The following is a 20,227-nucleotide window of genomic DNA, read 5'->3' on the forward strand; positions in this document are numbered from 1 at the left end:
CACTCCCCACCTTAGCGCTGTTATTATAAATGATTTTGCAACACAGTGGGAAAGTGGTACTTTGCAAAAGCTAGTGGGGAACTATGTATGCAGGAAGGAAGCAGGACACTATGGTTAAGAGCTAACATGGGAGCTAGACAACCTGTCCCTGTGCACCTTCGTCTACCTATCAGTTATGCTTTCACAGAGAGAAGAACCCAACACTCAGAACATTGTTAAAAAAATCTTCCTCATCTCAGTCTATGGGGCTAGTGAGGGAAGAGAATTAGGGGGTAGTTCAATGTGTCCACAGAAAACTAATCTAAACCAAATCAAAACTAAACACATCCAACAACACACTTTCCTTCCTGATGTAACCTCAGGCTTTATAGTAATAACAGGCTAGAGGAGGGATGGTGAGCTTTGTATGTGCTGCTCTCTCCTGCTATAGAGGAATAGTCAGAGAGGTATTTTAGTTCAGTTTTCACACCCACACCTAAACCTGTGTTAGGCATTTCTAAATACAGATTTACAGGCCTATCTTTAGTTACCCAAGTTTGAAAATTGGCTGGAGGAAAAACCACACACACTCAGAACTAGGAGCTCACCTGAAATGCCAGAGGGCTGCAGTGCCGACAGCCACTGAGGCAGCAGGCTGCAGTTCAGTCACCCTTTGAAAAAGGTGGGTTTTGGCACTAGTGGTGGACTGGCACTTTACTTATAAACCTCTGGTGCTACTAATGTCACTTTGATCTCACTACTTTTCTATACCCCAATCCCCTTCCCTCATGTATACACATGACAATACTCTTGAGGAATGTGGATCATATGGACATGTTAACAATCTGGCTGTCAAGCTATTTCTTTCAATGTGGCTAATGAAGAACCTATTCCGACATTTCCAAAGGAGAGGTCAGTACAGCCCTGCAAATCTGCCGATATCGGTGGACCATGTTTGTGGATGGTGGATTGGATGCGGATACAAATTTTGTATCCACGCAGGACACTAGGGGTCAGGCCCAGCTAACTGCTACGATATTTCATGCATGCAGCTCCTGTTACCTCGGTTCTTATTCAGCAGCATCGAAGAACCTAACAAAATGATGATGCATATACATAGTGTTCTCCTGTCACTGTCCCACTGTTCTGCAAGATCTGTACCTTGGCCTGTGTGTGTGGGGCAGGAGTTGGGGTGGGTTGTTTTTGCTTGTGTCATTGTCTTGTACCTCTCTTGTGGAAGGCTGTTTGAAGAAGCCAGTTGTGTAACTGGCTGAGGTTCACAGACTTCCTGATTCCATTAAAATGAAGCCTCAGTGCTCCTGGACCACAGGAAAGGTTCAGAAGTTGCCAGTTCTTCCATGCAATCAGCATGCCTCACACTGTGCCCACAAAGCAAGTGATGGGCATTAATGGTTCTATAAAGCAATCTAACCATTGCTAGGGTACTAAGGAGAAATCATTCTTGCTCCATAGCAATAGGTGAAATGAGAACTGTTTTGTCCATTCAGTTTTGGCTGACTCTCCAAAAGCTACAAACAAATCCCAGTTGCCCTACACTGATAGGATGGCTCTGGGCACAAGGGGATCCAGTGCTATCTTGCCTTAAACTCACAGATGTCAAACACTGCTCCAAAAGCCTAACTTATTTTGAGAATTTGCAGTAACAGTAGCAGAAGAGATAAAACCCTATGAGCTGGACACCCAGTGCCAGCCCCAGTATTGCATGGACACACCCCATCACTTCCACTCTGCCCAGGACTGGTCTTCCCTTTGATTTTGGCAGTACCTTTTCACTCCAAAGTTTACTGACATGGAGAACGAAGCCAAGTGCAGAACTCTTACGTGCTCTGAAACTGCCTGATCAAAACACCCCAACATCAGGTTTTTTCCCATCTCTGGGTGGCCAATGGAGGTGGAAGAAATAGTCACAAGAAAATACAAAATGCCTGAAATTTGACATTTTGTATTTCACTGCGGATTCAAAATCCATCCCATTTCTTTATGAAACTCTGGGATAAAATATTATCATAAACACAAAAACATTTCATTTCAAAAACTTGTGCTTCTTCATGATTTTTCAGCCAATTACAATTTTCATGAATTCCAGATGCACTGAAAAACATGGGAGCAGCATGAAAAGAGGGCAAACCAGAAGAGTTCATCTCTCTGTTGGCCCTGCCTGGAATGAGAGCCTCTTGCCAGGCAACGAACCAGCCCTGGTTAGTGCCATCTGTTAACGTGACAATCCGGGTGGAGGGTTACTGGAATGTCAATGAACCGGAACAAAAAGAGGGCTTTTGGATTCAGCTTGAATTTCAGGCAAAAGATTGTGGGGTGTCTGTATTCCCTGAGGCCTCCCCCTCCAGGGCTGCTGACTGCATCTCCACCAAGTAATAAAGAGTTAACATAACATTAAAGCAATGGTAAAACCAGAACCCTAAAGATTCTACAGAATGCAAATAAACCAGAGGGAACAGGGCTAAAAAGTCAAAAGCATAACTTTTTAAATGACCTTTAAAATGTGCAAAAAGGGAACAGCAAATCTAAATACTTACAGCTAAAGTGATTTTTCCTAAGATTTCTTCTGGAATAACATCATCTAATACACTATATACATATTTGTAAAACTTATCAAACGAGGTAGACATGAGCTCCATACAGATCCAACAGTCACCCTAAAAAGAACAAACATATGTCACGGTGAAATAACACATAAGAATCAACAGAATGCAGAGACCTTTTGAATCTGGTCAGGACCATGAACAGGCACTTTTATTATGCTCCAACAGTCTGGCCCATGGGGGCGCTGAAGCCAGGCTGAAGAATCTTGGGTGCACATACTAACGTGTACAGTGAAAGTAAAGACATTGGTTTGTGACAACCTTGCCCTACTAGAAGAAAGAGAAGATCACAGGGAGGAGAGGCATCTCATCCCCTCCTGTGTGTAAGATGCCAGGTCACTGGAAATGGAATTGGCAGCTAAATCCAGGTCTGAATCGCTTTCCATGATTTACATCATTTTATTTAAAAGATGTAAAGGCTACAAAACAAATTACCAAAGAACCTAGAACCCCAGATAAAATATTCAAACCCAGAACTGAAGCAAACCTCCATGAGAGATTAATATCCCCTCATTTCAAACAGTGCCCCTGCCCATGTGCAGTTCTGTTAATACTGAGAGATGGGTATCTTTAAAAGTGATTTGCAAATGGTTTCATATTTTATATTTGCATTCATTATATCAAGTACAGTGGTAAAGGCAGGAATGTATCCTTAAATGTGATACACAGCTGTGGATACCACAGCTACCAGAGAACCAGGCTTTGATAAAATTAAGAATACGAGTCTGAGCATTTTACTAAGCTATAGCACAACATTTAAGTTATTTAAAATCAAATAATTTTTAAATGATGACATTTAAATCATGATTAAATTAGACATTTAAACTGGAATAAAAAGTTCAAAAATCTAACAACTCTCAGTCCAAACTAGGGATATTGTTCCAAAGTCTTCTGTGCTAACTGGTATGGATGGCAAATGGCTTAGTTTGAGATGTTTGTGGTGGATTTTGGCATCCTGAGGCATGTCTTCATTGTTGTAAATACAGGCATTATACAGGTTTGGTATTTTTTCCCAACAGCAGCACTGTATCTTGAACTTAAACACTTTTAGAGTAATTAATCATGTAAGCATATGGGACTAAATCATCAAATGGGTCTAGAGTTCAGACAACTAGTCTTTTTTCTTCTGGTTGACCCTTGCCTAGAGCAGATGTCTGAAGGGGCAGGAGCAGAGACAGAGCACCGACAAGCAAACTCTTCGGAAAAGCAGTTCATAAGGCTGGTTGCGTTGAGCTCAGAATTAAAAGGTGAGCGATTGAATCTATGCTTTTAAGTGTTGTGCATTGTTGTTTCAAATGCGTACTACAATGTGTATACATACCATCACAGTTTTTAGACCTGGGCCCAGGACCTGGCAATTCAGAGTCTTGGGAGTGTGTGATTATGCATAAGGTACAGACTTTTGATATAAGTCAATTACAGTCCAACAAATGTAGGAGATTCCTCCAAAGAAGTCTTCCTCAGCTCTGTGGTAGATTTTTCTTGATTAGACATCAGAAAAGGCCTTGCTTGCTATACATTGAGGAGGTGTCTAAGAGAAGACTAGAACTTTTCTTTAAGGTTATTGAAAACTCATTGTTTTTTTCTCAGGAGGAAAAAAAAAAATCCTGTGTTATAACCCTTTCACATCCTATTTCACAGAGCTGGGACCATGTTCACCTGGAGATAAATCCAGGAGTCCTGGGGGAATTTTGAACCTACGTCTAGGTGTTATAAACTTTCAATGCAGATTCATAGATTAAAGGCCAGAAGAACCATTATGATCATCTCCTGCATAAACAGGCCAGAAGCTATGCCCAGTAATTCCTGCATCAAGCGCACAACTTCTGGTTAGCTAGAACAGATCTGTCTAGAGCATATCCTAAAACATCCAATTGTTAAAGCCTTTAAATGATGGAGAATCCACCACAATCCTCCGTATGCTATTCCAGTGGTTCAATGGGTCCAATGGTTAATTACCCTGACTTATAAATTTTGTGCCTTTTGCCAGTCTAAATTTGTCTAGCTTTCAGCCACTGGATCTCATGCTGCCTTTGTCTGCTAGATTAAGAAACCCTCTTCTACCAGAAATCTGCTTCTGAGAATGGTTTTATGATGTGGTGATGGAAGACTAGTTAGGAAAAGCTTCAAGATGTAACAAGGTGGTCCATGCCTTTAAGGACCAGGGGGCCTAAGGCCAGCCAGCCCAGTTTGATTATTAAACTCAGATGGGAAGGTGTCAGGCAATGCCTATAAAGAGCTGAGTCAATTGAAGACAATGAGGATGACTTTGCCTTGTCCTGATAAATTTTCCTTAAGACCTGAGATGGGAGCAGTAAACGAGGAAGGCATAGTTCAGGTGGTCTGACTACAGAAGAAGTAGAGCATTAGCCTTCAGTTATGTCTTAGGGCTCCTCTGGATTACTATATATTGCAATTTTCTGTTAATATGAGAAGAGGGATTGTATTTCTTGTTGAAAATCTCACGAGAATGGGCCACTGAAAGGTGTGGTGACGGGAGTTTTAGAGGGGAGGTAAATTTTGATTGCATAGCCAGAATGGATGATGTTTAGTAACCATTTGTCCATTCTTCCAGCACTCCCGATGGGAAAAAGAGTACTATATGACTCCCAAAGGGCGTGTGGAAATCAGCATTTGGTGGTTTGCAGTTCTTGAGCTCTCGTCAAAAATATTTGTTTAGATGGGGCTGGGATTGGGGGTGATAATGTTGCTTCAGACAATGTAGGAAATGGGGACTTCTGAATCCTTTTCCTCTTACGGGTAGCTTGTAAGGATGCTGGTGGTAAAAATTTTTGAGCCTTGGTTCTAGGCTTGTATGCTTACCTATGGAGTTGTTTGGGAAAGATGTACATATCCCAGGGAGCAGATGGTGACCCTGAGTCCTGCAGAGTGTGTAGGACTCATTTGTCTTTGGTTAAAAAGGTGAGTTTCATCAAAGGGCTGTCCTTCAGGATGTTCAGGACCTCTATGGGAAACCCCAAAGTGTGAAGCCATGATTCACAGCACATCACATGGCAACAGCCAGTGCCCTCAAAAATGTATCTGCTGCATCTACCACTGATGTTCTAATGGATTCCAAATGGAAGTGTCCCAGCCCCCAGAGAGAGAGATGCATCTGTAAGCTCTTCTTGATGGAGAATTCTTGCTGGACTGTACACCATTTTTCATTTTTGAAAGAGGAAGGAAGAATGGAATGGGGGGAATCCTTCCTTGCTGAGTGAAATATTTGCCTCAATAGCTGCCACCAGATGACTTGCCTGTCAGTTCAGTTAGGAATTCTTATTCCAGCCTGGGATGGATGCCTGTATTAGAAATAGGGCCTACAGCTGTCCATTCCAATGTAGATGTGTGCTTGCCCCGAGCACTACTGCAGGAAAGTTTTTCTCTCTGTGGTATCTGTCAGGTTGGCTCTAGTGGTTCCTGAAGTCGCGCGATCATAGCGCTGAGCCGCAGCCCCCTCACTTCTTTCTTGCCAGCTAACTCCAACAGAGGGGCAGAGGTGGGGGTTGGAATGTACATGTGCAACACATCTTGAGAGCAACAGTTATGAAAGATCAGTAACTATTTTTTCTTCTTTGAGTGCTTACTCGTGTCCATTCCAATGTAGGCAACTCCCTAGTAGTAGTGCAGGTGGAGGGTTCGGAGTTCATTGACAAGCTGATTGTAACACCACTCGGCCAAATCCAGCATTGTCTCTAGCCTGCTGAGTGATGGCACAGCGAGACACGAAAGTGTGAACTGACGACCATATTGCTGCTCTACAAATGTCCTGTTTAGGAACCTGTGCCACAAATGCAGACGAACATGCTTGGACCCTTGTGGAATGTGTCGTCAGGGCAGGAGCATGGACCTTTGCCAGGTCGTAGCATGTGCAGATACAGGAACTGATCCATGATGAAATTCTCTGGTCTGAGTTTGGAAGACCTTCATTGTGCCTGCAACCGCCACAAAAAGTTGAGTAGTTTTCCAAAATGATTTAGTCATAGAAGGCTAGTGCATGTCTGATGCCCAGTGAGTGAAGCCTCTGCTCCTTTCTGTTGGCATGTGGTTTTCGGATAGAAGACTGGGAGGAAGACGACCTGGTTACTATGGAATTGTGAAACCATTTTTGAAAGGAAGGCTGGATGAGGATGCAGCTCGACCTTGTCCTGGAAGAATACCAGGTACAGAGGTTCTGAAGTGAGAGCCCCAATCTCTGAGACCCTTCTGGCTGAAGTAATGGCCATTAGGAAGGCCATCTTCCAGGACAAGTAGATTGTCAGTGGCTCGAATGGGGGACCCGTGAGCTTCAACAATACCAGGTTGAAATCTCAGGGACGGATTGGTTGTGATACCTGTCAAGTCCCTTGAGAAAAATGACTACAGACAGTATCTGAGAACACGGAATGGCTATTCACTCACAGATGAAATGCTGAGATTGCAGCCAGGTGGACCCTAAGAGATGATGCGGATAGTCCCTGTTGTTTCAGGTATAGTAAGTCGCTAGAATGAATGCTACTGATGATTACGTAGGTGGAACACCCCTGCTGTGTGTGAGTGTTATGGCAAGTGTGTGCGCATGCATGTGTGGGTGTGTGTGGGGTGTGTGAGAGACAGAGAGGTGGAAAACCCTGCTGTGTGTGAGGGTTATGGTAGTGTGTGTGTGGTGTGTGTGTGTGTGTGTGTGTATGTGAGGTGGAACACCCCTGCTATGTGTGGAAGGGTATGACGGGGGAAGGGGGGGTGAGGAGGAACACTGCTGCCTGCGTGTGAGGAATATGGGGTATGGGTGTGTGTGTAGGATATGGGGGGGGTGAGGAGAACACCCCTGCTGTGTGTGAGGGATATGGTGGAGCAGGGGGATGAGGAGGAACACCCTGCTCTGTGAGAGAGAGATGGTGGCGTGGGGGGTGTGGAGGAACACCCTACTGTGTGTGAGGCATATGGCAGGGCTGGGTAGGTTATGGGGAGACTGTTTCCTTCAATCTCTGTGAATGGTTGGCAGGGTGGATGAGGTGGGGCAATTCTGGCTGATGTTACTCGCCAGTTGTAAAATATTCTATTTAATCTCAGTTCCATTGGTTTACTTTCAGTTCTATTGTAACTATCTTGGCTGGATGGGGTGATGGCAAAGGTAGATCCCAGGTCGACAGCATACTAGTGCATGCTGTCTACATTTACTGACACTGGGGTCTGCAGGTGGACAGGCAGGAGCCTGGTGGAGGATGATGCAGTAGGGGGCTCATGATATGGTGGAGCATGTAATCTAATTCTGTAGAGTGCTATTTTCTATGTAGAAATTTAAATCAAAACATCATACTGATGCTGTGTGTTTTGTTTTGTGATGTCCTGAGAGCTGTAGAGAGGTGCCAGAGACATAAACAATAAATCTGTAACTCAGCAGCAACTGGCAAGAAACATTCCTGTCCAGGGATTTTGTTCAAACCAATTTATCAGAATTATTGATAATTATTTGTTTTATAGTGGCATCTAGAAGCTTTCAACCAAGATCGAGGCCCCATTGTGCTAGGGCTTGTACCACACACATAGTAAGAGAGTCCCTACCCTTAAAGAGTTAGAAGACAGACAGAAGTCAGGAGAAAGGAAGGAGTATTAGCCTGGTTGTACAGATGGGAATAAGGGACAGGGAAACAAGTGACGTGCCAGAGATCAGACGGAGTCTGGAAAGCCAGGAATTGAACCGGGGCTTTCCAGTTGTAGTCCATTGCCTTAGCCTACAGACCAACCTTCTGCTTTCAGAGCTCAGTTATGAACTCCTACTCATCTGCACAGGCTGCTCATGAGTTGCTACATTCCCTCCAGTGCAGGTAGGCAGGAAGTGGGTAGGCAGTGGTGAGCAAGGTTGGAGCTATGTCTCTGCCTCCTCCCCTCACCCCACCATATTACGTGAACTATCAGAGCCCGAGCAAAGGGAGAAATAATCTGCATCAGCAAAGGGCTGGCATGGACCATTTCCACCTGGAGAAAGGGGGAGACAGGAACGAGACTGTGATGTTCACAGTCACAATGTGATCCCTGCCATGCCGATTGTGTGGGCTCGACTGTGAAGTACAATTCTGGCTTATCATTTGAGTTCTGGCTGTTGTGCTAGTTCCAGTTCCATCCCCCCAGTTTTGCCCACACAGAATGAAGGGACAGGTTTTCTGTGCACAGGAGTACAGAGCTGCACACACCCATGCTGTGAGCTTCTTCCCCATTGTTTTTATTGCTCACTAATGATTGGACTTGTTTCATCCTTGTGGTGCAGGGGATGGAGCAAAGAGACAATCCCTCCCTGCTACACTTTCTTTGTCCTGGTCTACACCCAGAAATTACATCTCCTGAAAAACACGTTAACCTATATGGTGGTAAACACTCAGCATAGTTAGGACATGTAGCATTTAACATCTCGTTGCCATGTGGTGGTTAGCACTAGGGCCCATGCTCAGGTTAACCCTAACTAGCGGAGACATTAAGTAGGGCAGTCCTTATCTACACCAAGTGCTAACTCCTGGTTACCCAACATGATGTTCTACATGATATAATCTCCCAGGGCAGACATGTTCTGTGACAGGGTCAAAGGTAGTCACAGGCCTTGGGCTCAAGGAAATGTAGGACTGACTCACTTCTAGTGTCCCCAGGTGAAAATCTCTCCAAAAGAAGTGCCTTGGTTGAAAGGGTTTGGCATGTCTATGGTGCAGCATGCATGCCAAGCAGCTCTGGGAAGAATTGTGCCTCCTAAAGCACCACAACCCTTCTCCCCTGCTGCAGAGACTCCTGGGGCTTTCGCAAAAAGAAAAAGGAGTACTTGTGGCACCTTAGAGACTAACAAATTATTTGAGCATAGCTTTTGTGAGCTACAGCTCACTTCATCGGATACATGAAGTGAGCTGTAGCTCATGAAAGCTTATGCTCAAATAAATTTGTTAGTCTCTAAGGTGCCACAAGTACTCCTTTTCTTTTTGCAAATACAGACTAACACGGCTGCTACTCTGAATCCTGGGGCTTTGCAGCTCCAGCCCTTCCCAGCACAAGGCAGTGTGCAAAGCTCACAACCTTTGAGAGTCTGTGTAGAGCACATCTATAAATCAGATGTGTGAAATATGTCAGATATCTGAGTGCCACACAACTGTCCAGACAGTCAAACCAATGAAATTCCTCCAAATCCTAGATGTGAGCATGAGAGAGCATGGCAGGAAAGCAGCCAAAAATCCATCACAGGGATCGTATAAATGAACACCAAAATATATACATAGCAGCAATCAGAACCCAGAATCTCTTCCCTTCTAGTAATGGGTCTGATTACAACTTGCAACTCAAAAATCCCACAGTAAATTAACTCCTTCCTCTTATAGTAAACTGAAGGCTGCTGCAAATTAATTTTAAATTAAAATAAAATCTCTGGTATAAATGAAACAACTCTGAGTGCCCACCTCTCTGAAGAGTGCTCCATAAACTGAACAATATAGGGGCAGTCACTACTTCGCATCACTACATCCAAGTCCATTAGAAGCTGTTTCTGTTCCTTTTCATCCACCGTTGACCGAATTCTCTGAAAGAGTAAGGAATGGAAGAAGTTTTATCACTAATATGCTACTACTACATCATCCTCAGCCAGTCTACGAGGAAACCTGCCAGAATCCCAGTCCCAGGGTGGGGCATGGGGTCTCAAACACATGAAAACAACATGCTTTAAAGAACTAGACCATGTTTTTAAATGAGAAAAAAAATTGCAATTAATATAACCTAAAGCACGTTAGTTCAGATTATGAAATCTCTGGCCAAATTTTACTCTAAATCTCAGTGTTATCAGGAGCAGCATCATTAAGCAGCAAAAAGGCAATTAAAGATTTTCTTTACCCTCTTTAAAACCTACAGCCAAACAATATTCAGGGTTTTATGTTCAAAGCAATGTGCAGTGGTGAATTAGCCATGGCTCCCATTGATGCTGGGACCTGAACACTGCTTTCAAATGTAACCCTCAAATATTATATTTAAATTTACTAAAGGAAGGAAATTAATACAAAGGCACTCCCTACACTGTGCATCCATCACAGCATGCCTGCAGGTCTTTCAGACCAGTTGGTCATTTCATGCCATGATCTATACTGTACATACTAGGCAGGCTAAAAGACCAAACAACTATGCATTTCTTGCCTGGTAGTGGCCTCTATAGTTAAAGATACATAATGGCTTGCATTCTATAATAGCTTTCCAAAATTTGTGTTTCAGGATAAAGTTTTCCATGCTCAGTTTCTGACTGAAGACTTTTGTTTTTCAAAAGCTTCAGCAAAAACAGTTTAACTGTTTTCCAGCATGAGTCGGGGAAAGGGGAGGGAGAGAGACAATTTATCATTATAAACCAATTCTTGCCAAAACATGTAGAGAAAACTGTGGCACTAGGGCATCATCCTACCAACACTACTGATCATAGTGCTCACAACTGAGTGTAGAACCATGGACATCAGTGAGACGACTCATTAATAAGCGCTACAGATGGTTGTAGAGTGTTTTCAGGGTCAGGCTCTTGTACCGCACTATTTGACAAATAACGTATGATCATGTAATTGTATACTGTCTCATAATGATACATACACAGGGGGTAGAGTAGCTGTTGCACAATTGTTTTTACTTTTGACATTTCCTGATATTCTGAGTGCTTCACCATGCAGCCTTAATGTTCTAATAACTTATGTTTTAGCCTACAACAATAATTCCTTCCTTTCCCAATGGATCCTACAGGACTCTGGAAAACTGGCAAGCTACTTGCACAGCATACACAGGAATCACGTCACACACCCCTCCAATGCAGCCAAATGGGTGAAATATAGCAACTGTAGGCACAGAGAGAGATGGCTCAGGGGATTAGTAATGAAGCTACAGACATTTTCATGCCTAGGTCACTGGTTCAATCTATCTGACAAGCTGTTCAGTGGTGTATGTGAAATGAGTTTGGTGAGTCTGTTCCATTACACATCACGTAAGACACGACTACAATATACAGTACGCTGACCCTTGTAGGCTGCCCCTATAGAGATGCCAAGGGCGGAAAGAACCTAACAGCTCCCTCAAGGTGGGAGGGGAAGCAGACTGTAGGGTGGTTGGGTCTCAAGAAGCTTGCAGTACTGCTGCTTTTGCTTTGGTATGGTATGGACAGAGGACATTAGCAGCCAGGACCATCAGCCTAGCACCTCTTAAGAACACTGAATGTACTGAGCTCTTTGTCTGGGCAGCTCCCGGTTCAGACTGCTACACTGCCACACCACTGGTCGTCTCCATCTGGAACACTCTACAAAGCAGATGAAGAATGGGGCTCAGAAGTTAGCTTTTCTCCAGTTTGAAACCTTGGCATCTCCCTCGACTCAGAGGTCACCTCCTCTGCCCACATCTTCCTTCAACATGCTGCCTCTGCTCCACATTTGCTGAACCCTCATCCATAGCGCCCATCCCCTTTCAATACTAGAACACTTTCTCGATGGGTCCTCAATTTCTCCTGGCTCCAGCACACACAGAGTCTGTGATCAGCCCTTCCACACCGAGAAAGAAGTTCAGCTGTGCAACCCCATCACTACAATAGCACTGACTTCCTTTTGCTTCAGGATCCAGCCTAAAATTACCCTTCTTGTTTTTAAGACCTTTCCTGGATTCTCCCCAGATACACACTGTTCTCTCTAGTCATCTAGTACTGGCCTCTCTCTTTTCCCCTGCACAATCTCATCACGGCTAGTGCAACAGCTTCCTCCTCTACAGCTCCTGCCATCCCTATATCTCTCTGGCTCTCCACTGCACTTCAAACTTCAGTTCAAAACATCTCTTCTCTCCCTGCCTTTACCTCCTCTGCTGTTATTTATCACTTACCATTGTAAAGCACTTGAGAATATAGTTTATATGGAAGACGCTATTATAACAATAAACTGAAATGAATGTCAAGAACAAGAAACCACCCTGCCCAGTCTTTTCCAAGTACATTCTAACCGGGAAGGGAGGAGGAGGATACAGACAGCAGGCCCAGAGAAGAGAAAGAGTTTCAGTTATACTGGAGAATTCTTTCAAACAGACACAAGAATTACAAGAAAACCCAAGAAGACAGCATGATATCCTCAACTAATGTACCTTCATGGAGTGCAGAAGACGACCTTATGGTGGAACTAGGAGGAGGTCCCATACAAAAGTGCTGGAGACTGAAGATAGGTGATCCCATAGGGGAAAAGCATATGTTGCATCCAGTACAACCACAGCCTATGAGTGGGTCTGGCCAGAAAGAGATGATATTGTTTAGCCAAAGTGCACCAGGGACATTCCACCACAGCTCAGTGACCCTGATTAACTAGCTAAGGAGAAAACATTTAACAATGTAACAAGAACAAAATAAACTACTGGAATAAGCAGCAGAATCTTGAGTGATCAGCAGTACCTCTCCAACAGCATGTGAAGGCTGTACAAAACACTGCCAACTAACATGCAGACCACAAGTGCAACATGCTGCAGCCTCTCCCCTGGAGAAAACCCTCCAAAGCTCAAAAGTAATAGAGAGGAAGCTAGGAACAAATAAATCTAACCCAAGCCTTGTGGATAGTGGGGAAGCAATAAGCCTGGTATATCTTGACTTTAGTGAGGGTTTTGATACTGTCTCACATGACCTTCTCATAAAGAAACTAGGGAAATTTAGCCCAGACAGAGTTACGATAAAGTGGATGCATAATTGGTTGGAAAACCATTCCCAGAGAGTAGTAATCAGTGATTCACAGTCAAGATGGAAGGGCATAATGAGAGGGGTCCTGCAGGGACTGATCCTGAGTCTGGTTCTGTTCAGTACCTTCATCAATGATTAGATAATGGCATAGAGAGTACACTTATAAACAATAGAATACCAATTGAAATTTATTAAAAATAGTTTTGGATGTTTTTCTACATTTTCAAATATATTGATTTTAATTTATACAGAATACAAATTTCAGAGTGGTAGCCATGTTAGTCTGTATCAGCAAAAACAATGAGAAGTCCTTGTGGCACCTTAGAGACTAACTAATTATTTGGGCATAAGCTTTCGTGGGCTAAAGCCCACTTCATCAGATGCATGGAGCGGAAAATACACTAGCAGATATATATACACAGTACGTGAAAAGATGAGAGTTGCCTTACCAAGTTGGGGGTCAGTGCTAACAAGACAATTCAACTAACAGTAGAATACCAAGGGAGGAAAAATCACTTTTGTAGTGGTAATGAGGGTGACCCATTTCAAAGAGTTGACAAGAAGGCGTGAGTAACAGTAGGGGGAAATTAGTATGGGGAAATTAGTTTTTGTAATGACCCATCCATTCCCAGTCTTTATTAAGGCTCAATTTGATGGTGTCCAGTTTGCAAATTAATTTCAGTTCTGCAGTTTCTTGTTGGAGTCTGTTTTTGAAGTTTTTTTTTACTCCAACGAGGAACTGCAGAACTGGAATTAATTTGCAAACTGGAAACCATCAAATTAGGCCTGAATAAAGACTGAGACAATTTAATTGTCTCATTGTTTTTACAGAATACAAAGTGTACAGTGATCACTTTATATTATTATTTTTATTTCAAATATTTGCACTGTAAAAATGATAAACAAAAGAAATAGTATTTTTCAATTCACCTCATTCCAGTATTGTAGTGAAATCTCTTTATTGTGAAAGTGCAACTTACAAATGTATATTTTTTGGTTACATAATTGCATTAAAAAACAAAACAATGTAAAACGTTGGAGTCCACAAGTCCACTCAGTTCTATTGCTTGTTCAGCCGATCTCTAAGAGAAATAAGTTTGTTTACATTTACGGGAGATAATGCTGCCCGCTCTTATTTACAATGTCACCTGAAAGTGAGAACAGGAATTTGCATGGCATATTTGTAGCTGGCATTGCAAGGTATTTACATGCAAGATATGCTAACATTTGTATGCCCCTTCATGCTTCGGCCACCATTCCAGAGGACATGTTTGCATGCCGACGATGCCCGTCAAAAATTAATGCATTAATTAAATTTATGGCTGAACTCCACAGAGGAAAATTGTATGTTTCCTGCTATTTCACCTGCATTCTGCCATATATTTCATGTTATAGCAGTTTCAGATGATGACCCAGCACATGTTGTTCATTTTAAGAACACTTTCACTGCAGAGTAGACAAAACGCAAAGTAGGTACCAATGTGAGATTTCTAAAGATAGTTACAGCACTCGAGCCAAGGTTTAAGAATCTGAAGTGCCTTCCAAAATCTGAGAGGGACGAAGTGTGGAGCATGCTGTCAGAAGTCTTAAAAGCGCAACACTCTGATGCGGAAACTACAGAACCCGAACCACCAAAAAGGAAAATCAATCTTCTGCTGGTGGCATCTGACTCAGATGATGAAAATGAGCAATGTCCTAACTGATAAAACACAAAAAGGGGTATTAATTGGTCTCTGTTACAGACCCCAAATCACACAAGGGAACACGATGACTGGCTCCTGATGTACCTATCAATAATGGGTAAGAAAAAAGCTGTGAGATTTTGAGTGACACATGCTGGATGTCTCATGCTGCCAATATTAAAACATTCTTAGAATTTCTAAATATAGATAACAGTTTCCTAATTCAAAAACTATTGTATCCAACATGGGGGAATTCTATATTAGACCTCATCTTGACAGATAAAGAGGAGCTGATCACAGAACTAAAAATTAATGGTAACTTAGACACAAGACCTCATGATTTGATCACATTTATAATGTGTAATCAGAATAAAGTCCAGAGAGTGACATATACACTTGGTGCTTTAAAAGCCAATTTCACAATGCTGAAAACAACTGTGAGCCAAATCAGCTGGGAGGAAAAATTTAATTAGAAAAATGAGAATGATGTTTGGGAATTGTTTAAGAACACCTTATTAAGTACCCAAAAGCCACAATTTTACAATTGAGGAAGAAGGCTCTTACTGCTTAAAAAAATGAAAAAATAATATGTAACAATGGATAATGGGGAAATGGATAATAATAACTATAAATCAGACGATAGGAACTGTGGAAAATTGATAAGGGAAGCAAGTGCAAATCTCTGGCCAGCAGAGTTAAGGACAATAAGAAGGCATTTTTAAAGTACATTAGAAAAAAAAAAGAATCCTAACAATAGTATTGGTCCATTACTAGAATTATCATTAATAATGAAGAAAAGGCAGACATGTTCAATAAATATTTCTGTTCTGTATTTGGGGAAAAAACAGATGATGTAGCCATATCACATGATAACACTCTTTCCATTCCACCAGTATCTCAGGAGGATGTTAAACAGCAGATACTAAAGTTAGACATTTTAAATCAGCAGGTCCAGATAACTTTCATTCAAGAGTTTTAAAAGATCTGGATGAGGACCTTGCTGACAGTTAATGTTGATTTTAAATAAGTCTTGGAACACCAGAGAAGTTCCAGAAGTTCCAGAAGACTGAAAATATAATGTTGTGCCAATATTTTAAAAAGGAAGTATTTCTTTACACAATGCCAGAGGATGTTGTGAACACCAAGACTGTAACAGGGTTCAAAACAGAACTAGATAAATTAATGGCTATTAGCCAGGATCGGCAGGGATGGTGTCCCCAGCCTCTGTTTACCAGAAGCCAGGAATGGGCGACAGGGTCTGGATCACTTGATTTTTACCTGTTCTGTTAATTCCCTCTGGGGCACCTGGCATTGGCCATGGTCGGAAGACAGGATACGGGCTAGATGGATCTTTGGTCTGACCTAGTATGGCCGTTCTTATGTGATAACATAGATAATTATAGGCCTGTCAGTCTGACATCAATCCCAGACAAGATCATGGACCCGCTGATACAGGACTCGATTAATAAAGAATTAAAGAAGGGCAACATAATTAATGCCAGTCAATGGGTTTATGGAAAATAGATCCTGTCAAACTAACTTGATATAATTTTTTGATGAGATTACAAGTTTGGTTGATAAAGATAATAATGTTGATGTAATCTTTGACTTGGTACCACATGACATTTTATTAAAAAACTAGAAAGATATACATTAACATGTCACGCAATAAATGTATTTAAAGCTGGCTAACTGATAAGCCTCAAAATGTTGCTGTAAATGGGAAATAATCATCCAACAGGTATGTTTCTAGTGGGGGGTCCTGCAGGACTGGTTTTTGGCCCAATGCAATTTACCATTTTTTTTTTATGAATGAAAGAAAACATAAAATCATCATTGATAAAATTTGCAGATGACATAAAAACTGGGGGAATGGTAAGTAATGAAAAGGGCAGATCATCGATACAGAGCGATGTGGATCACTGGGTAAACTGGGCGAAAGCAAACAATAGTATTTTATTACAGCCAAATGTAAATACATACATGTAGGATCAAGAATATCGGCCATAATTACCAGGATTGGGAACTCTATCCTGGGAAGCTCAGAGACTGAGAAAGGAATTGAGGGATCCTGGTGGATAATCAGCTAATACAATGCTGTGGCCAAAAGGGCTAATGCAGTCCCTGAATGTAAAAACAGGGGAATCTCAAGTAGAAGTGAAGAGGTTATTTTATCTCTGTATTTGGCACTGGTGCGACTTTTGCTGGAATATTGTGTCCTGTTCCGGTGTCCACAATTCAAGGATGATGATAAATTGGGATTCAGAGAAGAGCCATGAGCTTGATGAAAGGATTACATGCCTTACTGTTATTCAAAAAACTCAATCTATTTATTATAACAAAGAGAAGATTAAGGGATGACTTGATTACAGTTCATAAGTACCTACATAAGGAACAATATTTATAAATGAGCTCCTCAATCTAGCACAAATGGTATAACATGAGCTAATGGCTGGACGAGACAGTAGACAAATCAAGAGGGAGGCTTACGGATAGAGAGCTCACCTTCCTAACTACTTGCAACTCTAGGTACTTGTTTTGATGAGCTTCCTGGGACACGATTGACCTGGAATTGAGTGGGGACAACAGAGCTCCCTCGGTGGTGCAGAAAATAATTGGTTTCCTGATTCTAGAAAGTTCTCTTCTAAGAGGGGAAAATGGAGAAGCCCAAGATGCATGTTTTGTTTGTTATGGTATTTCTCTTATTTTTGCTCTTCCCTCCTCTCTTTCAGTTACCCGCTGCCCCCCGCTCTGCCCCAGGCTCTTGGAGAGACATGGGAACACATTTATATTTTTATTACTTTTAAATATACACATGCAGAGGATCATAAGGGGAAGAGAGGGAAGAAGAGCTGGGCATGAGCACTCATGCTGAAGTCCTTTGCTCATGCAGTAATGCTGTGTGAGGTTTAAAGCCTTGCTGAAGTGTTTTACACCTGTGCAACAAAATGGTGCACCATCCTCCCCTTAATGCTGACATTTTAATGTAGGATCACAGCCTTTTGGACTATCCATTGAAGCTGGCAGGCTGATGGTGTGAGCAACTAGACAGCTTTAGCAGTAATACTTAGATGAAAGCTACTGCCAGGCTCAATAAAATGGTTGGCTAAGCCATACTAGCATGTATGGAAGGAAACTAAAAAAAGAAAACTTAATAGTACATCTGCCTGCAGATACCAGCTACTTTGGTGGGGACTGGCACATGCAGTCTGGCAGGATGGGCTAGGCTGCTCTGCTGCTTTGGTAAGAAAAGCAGTATTCTAGCAAGAAGTTTGGCTACCTAAGGAAGGCCAAACAGAAAACAGGAGCTCTGCTGACACTGATGGGCTAGCAGGATGGGCTAGATTTTGCTGCATCCGCGATAAAGAAGACACAGAGAAAGCAGTGGTAAAATGGAAGACTGAGGTAGGTTAAACTTGAGACAGTTAGGGGAACAGTGGGCTTACGGACACCAGAGGCTAGTAGTATGGGCTGCACCACTCTGCTGACTCTCTGAGAAAAGCCAGTGGAAGAAGTGGAAAATGAAAGGCAAGGCCTTGCTGCACAAATGACCTATCTGAGGGAGCTGAGAGAACAGACTCAGTGCCCAGAACCCATGCTGTCCAAATGTACGAGAACAGGGAGTAAATATGGGGAAGCTGAGCCACTGGAGTAGGGGAACTCTGTTTGTTTGTTCATTTTTTAAACTGTGGTTTGTTTCTAGCCTGTAGGAGTCAGACCTGGCCTGGAGGTCAGCGAGATCCACTGAAGAGAGGGGAGTTCAAGATAGCAACCACAATCAGAATGGCTATGGCCCTTCCTGGAACAAGTGGAGCAAAAATACTTGGTTACCATGTCAGCCTGAAAGGGATGGGGGGACTGGGTCCTGCACCATGGATTTTTCCTGCCGCTCTACTTCCAGCCTCTCCACAGACTTTAAGGTCAGAAGGGACCATGGTGATCATCTAGTCTGACCCCCTGCACATTGCAGGCCACTCACCCACTCCAGTAATAGACTACTCAACTCCGGTAGAGTTACTGAAGTCCTCAAATCATGGTTTAAAGACTTAAAGTCACAGAGAATCCACCATTTACAGACACATTCCTGGGAACTTTATTTCACCCCAATCAGAACAGAAGACAACAGTCACGGGTCTCTGGCTTGTCACTTCCAAAACGTCACGTTCTGCTGCTGAATGACCAGCCCACACAGCTGAAAGCTTGTCTGCTACATCACGGCGCTTGGAGTCGATGCTTCATCTTGGCCTGAAGCACCAAGCAACTAGAACAACCAGCTTGAAGAGTCTGCAAAGCAGCTCCTCCTGCTGAATTTCACTCCCTGCTGCCTGCCACTCTGCTGTAAAGTGGAAACAGGTGGCACACTAATGTGTGGCGGGGCCATGTGCAGGAGTTCTTTGATCTTAGCTGGGCCTGCTGCCCTGCTACGTTTTCTCTTAAATACCAGTTTCCTGTTCTCAAAATCCTCTCCTGCCAAGGGGACACAAGGCAGAGGGAGAAAAACCAAAATAGTGGGGAAAGCTCCTGCCTGTAGACAGAAAGTGGAGAGGCTTAGAGAACCACACCAACTGCTTCTTCAAGCAGAGGCAAGACACTGGGAGTTGGAACTGAGTCAGTTGCTGGTGGCACACTGTAAGCTAGAGAGAGAGGAGCCTCTCTCTATGCGAGGAAGGAGAGGAGGAATAACCCAGTGGTGACCCATCATGGAGCACCAGGCATCCATGAGGGACAATAGGGTCCAGCTGGTCTAAAGAGACTGACCTACCTCCTGGACTGCCCAAAGAGCAACAGTCACAAAATCAGAGAAAGCCATGTCCAGTGCACGCTCCAGCAGCTAGCTCAGGATCGGCTTTGTGGGAAAGTTAATCCTAAACAACTTCAACATCAAGGCTACTTGCCTTGAGGAATGTGGCTCAGCCCACTCGCTGAGTCCAATGGTAAGGAGTGCCTCACAGTGCTTTCCAGTGGCTCCTTCCATCTCCCACTCACTGGGCTTGGTGAGGCTGGGAGTGCTGAAGCAGCAGCAGCAGCAAGCTCTGTCCCTGAGACAGGAAAGATGCCAGGCATCATTCTGCTATGCCCATCCAACAACTCCAAAAGGCATAACTGACCTCCAGTCTGCTGGAAGGAGGGTGCCATTTTGCTGGGGGAAGTAGAGGAAAGAGGAGTGATGCTGGAGACATCCAAGAGCATTTAGTTGTTCCCAGGGACAGCACATACACAAATCTCGGGCAACTGAGTCTTATCCATCTGTCTATCATATAGAATGGCTGCTA

At 43.0% G+C, this 20,227-nt stretch overlaps 1 protein-coding gene across 1 annotated transcript in view; it reads right to left on the minus strand.

Moving 5' to 3' along the window:
* MAP2K4 (mitogen-activated protein kinase kinase 4) overlaps positions 1-20,227 on the minus strand; it is a 173,185-nt gene that overhangs the window by 44,600 nt on the left and 108,358 nt on the right. Inside the window, 3 exon segments of the mRNA XM_038371210.2 lie at positions 2,535-2,654; positions 10,013-10,035; positions 10,038-10,131. Coding sequence (XP_038227138.1) covers positions 2,535-2,654; positions 10,013-10,035; positions 10,038-10,131 — 237 coding nt within the window.

Source organism: Dermochelys coriacea, chromosome 14, assembly GCF_009764565.3.
Source record: "Dermochelys coriacea isolate rDerCor1 chromosome 14, rDerCor1.pri.v4, whole genome shotgun sequence".
Lineage (NCBI taxonomy): Eukaryota > Metazoa > Chordata > Testudines > Dermochelyidae > Dermochelys > Dermochelys coriacea.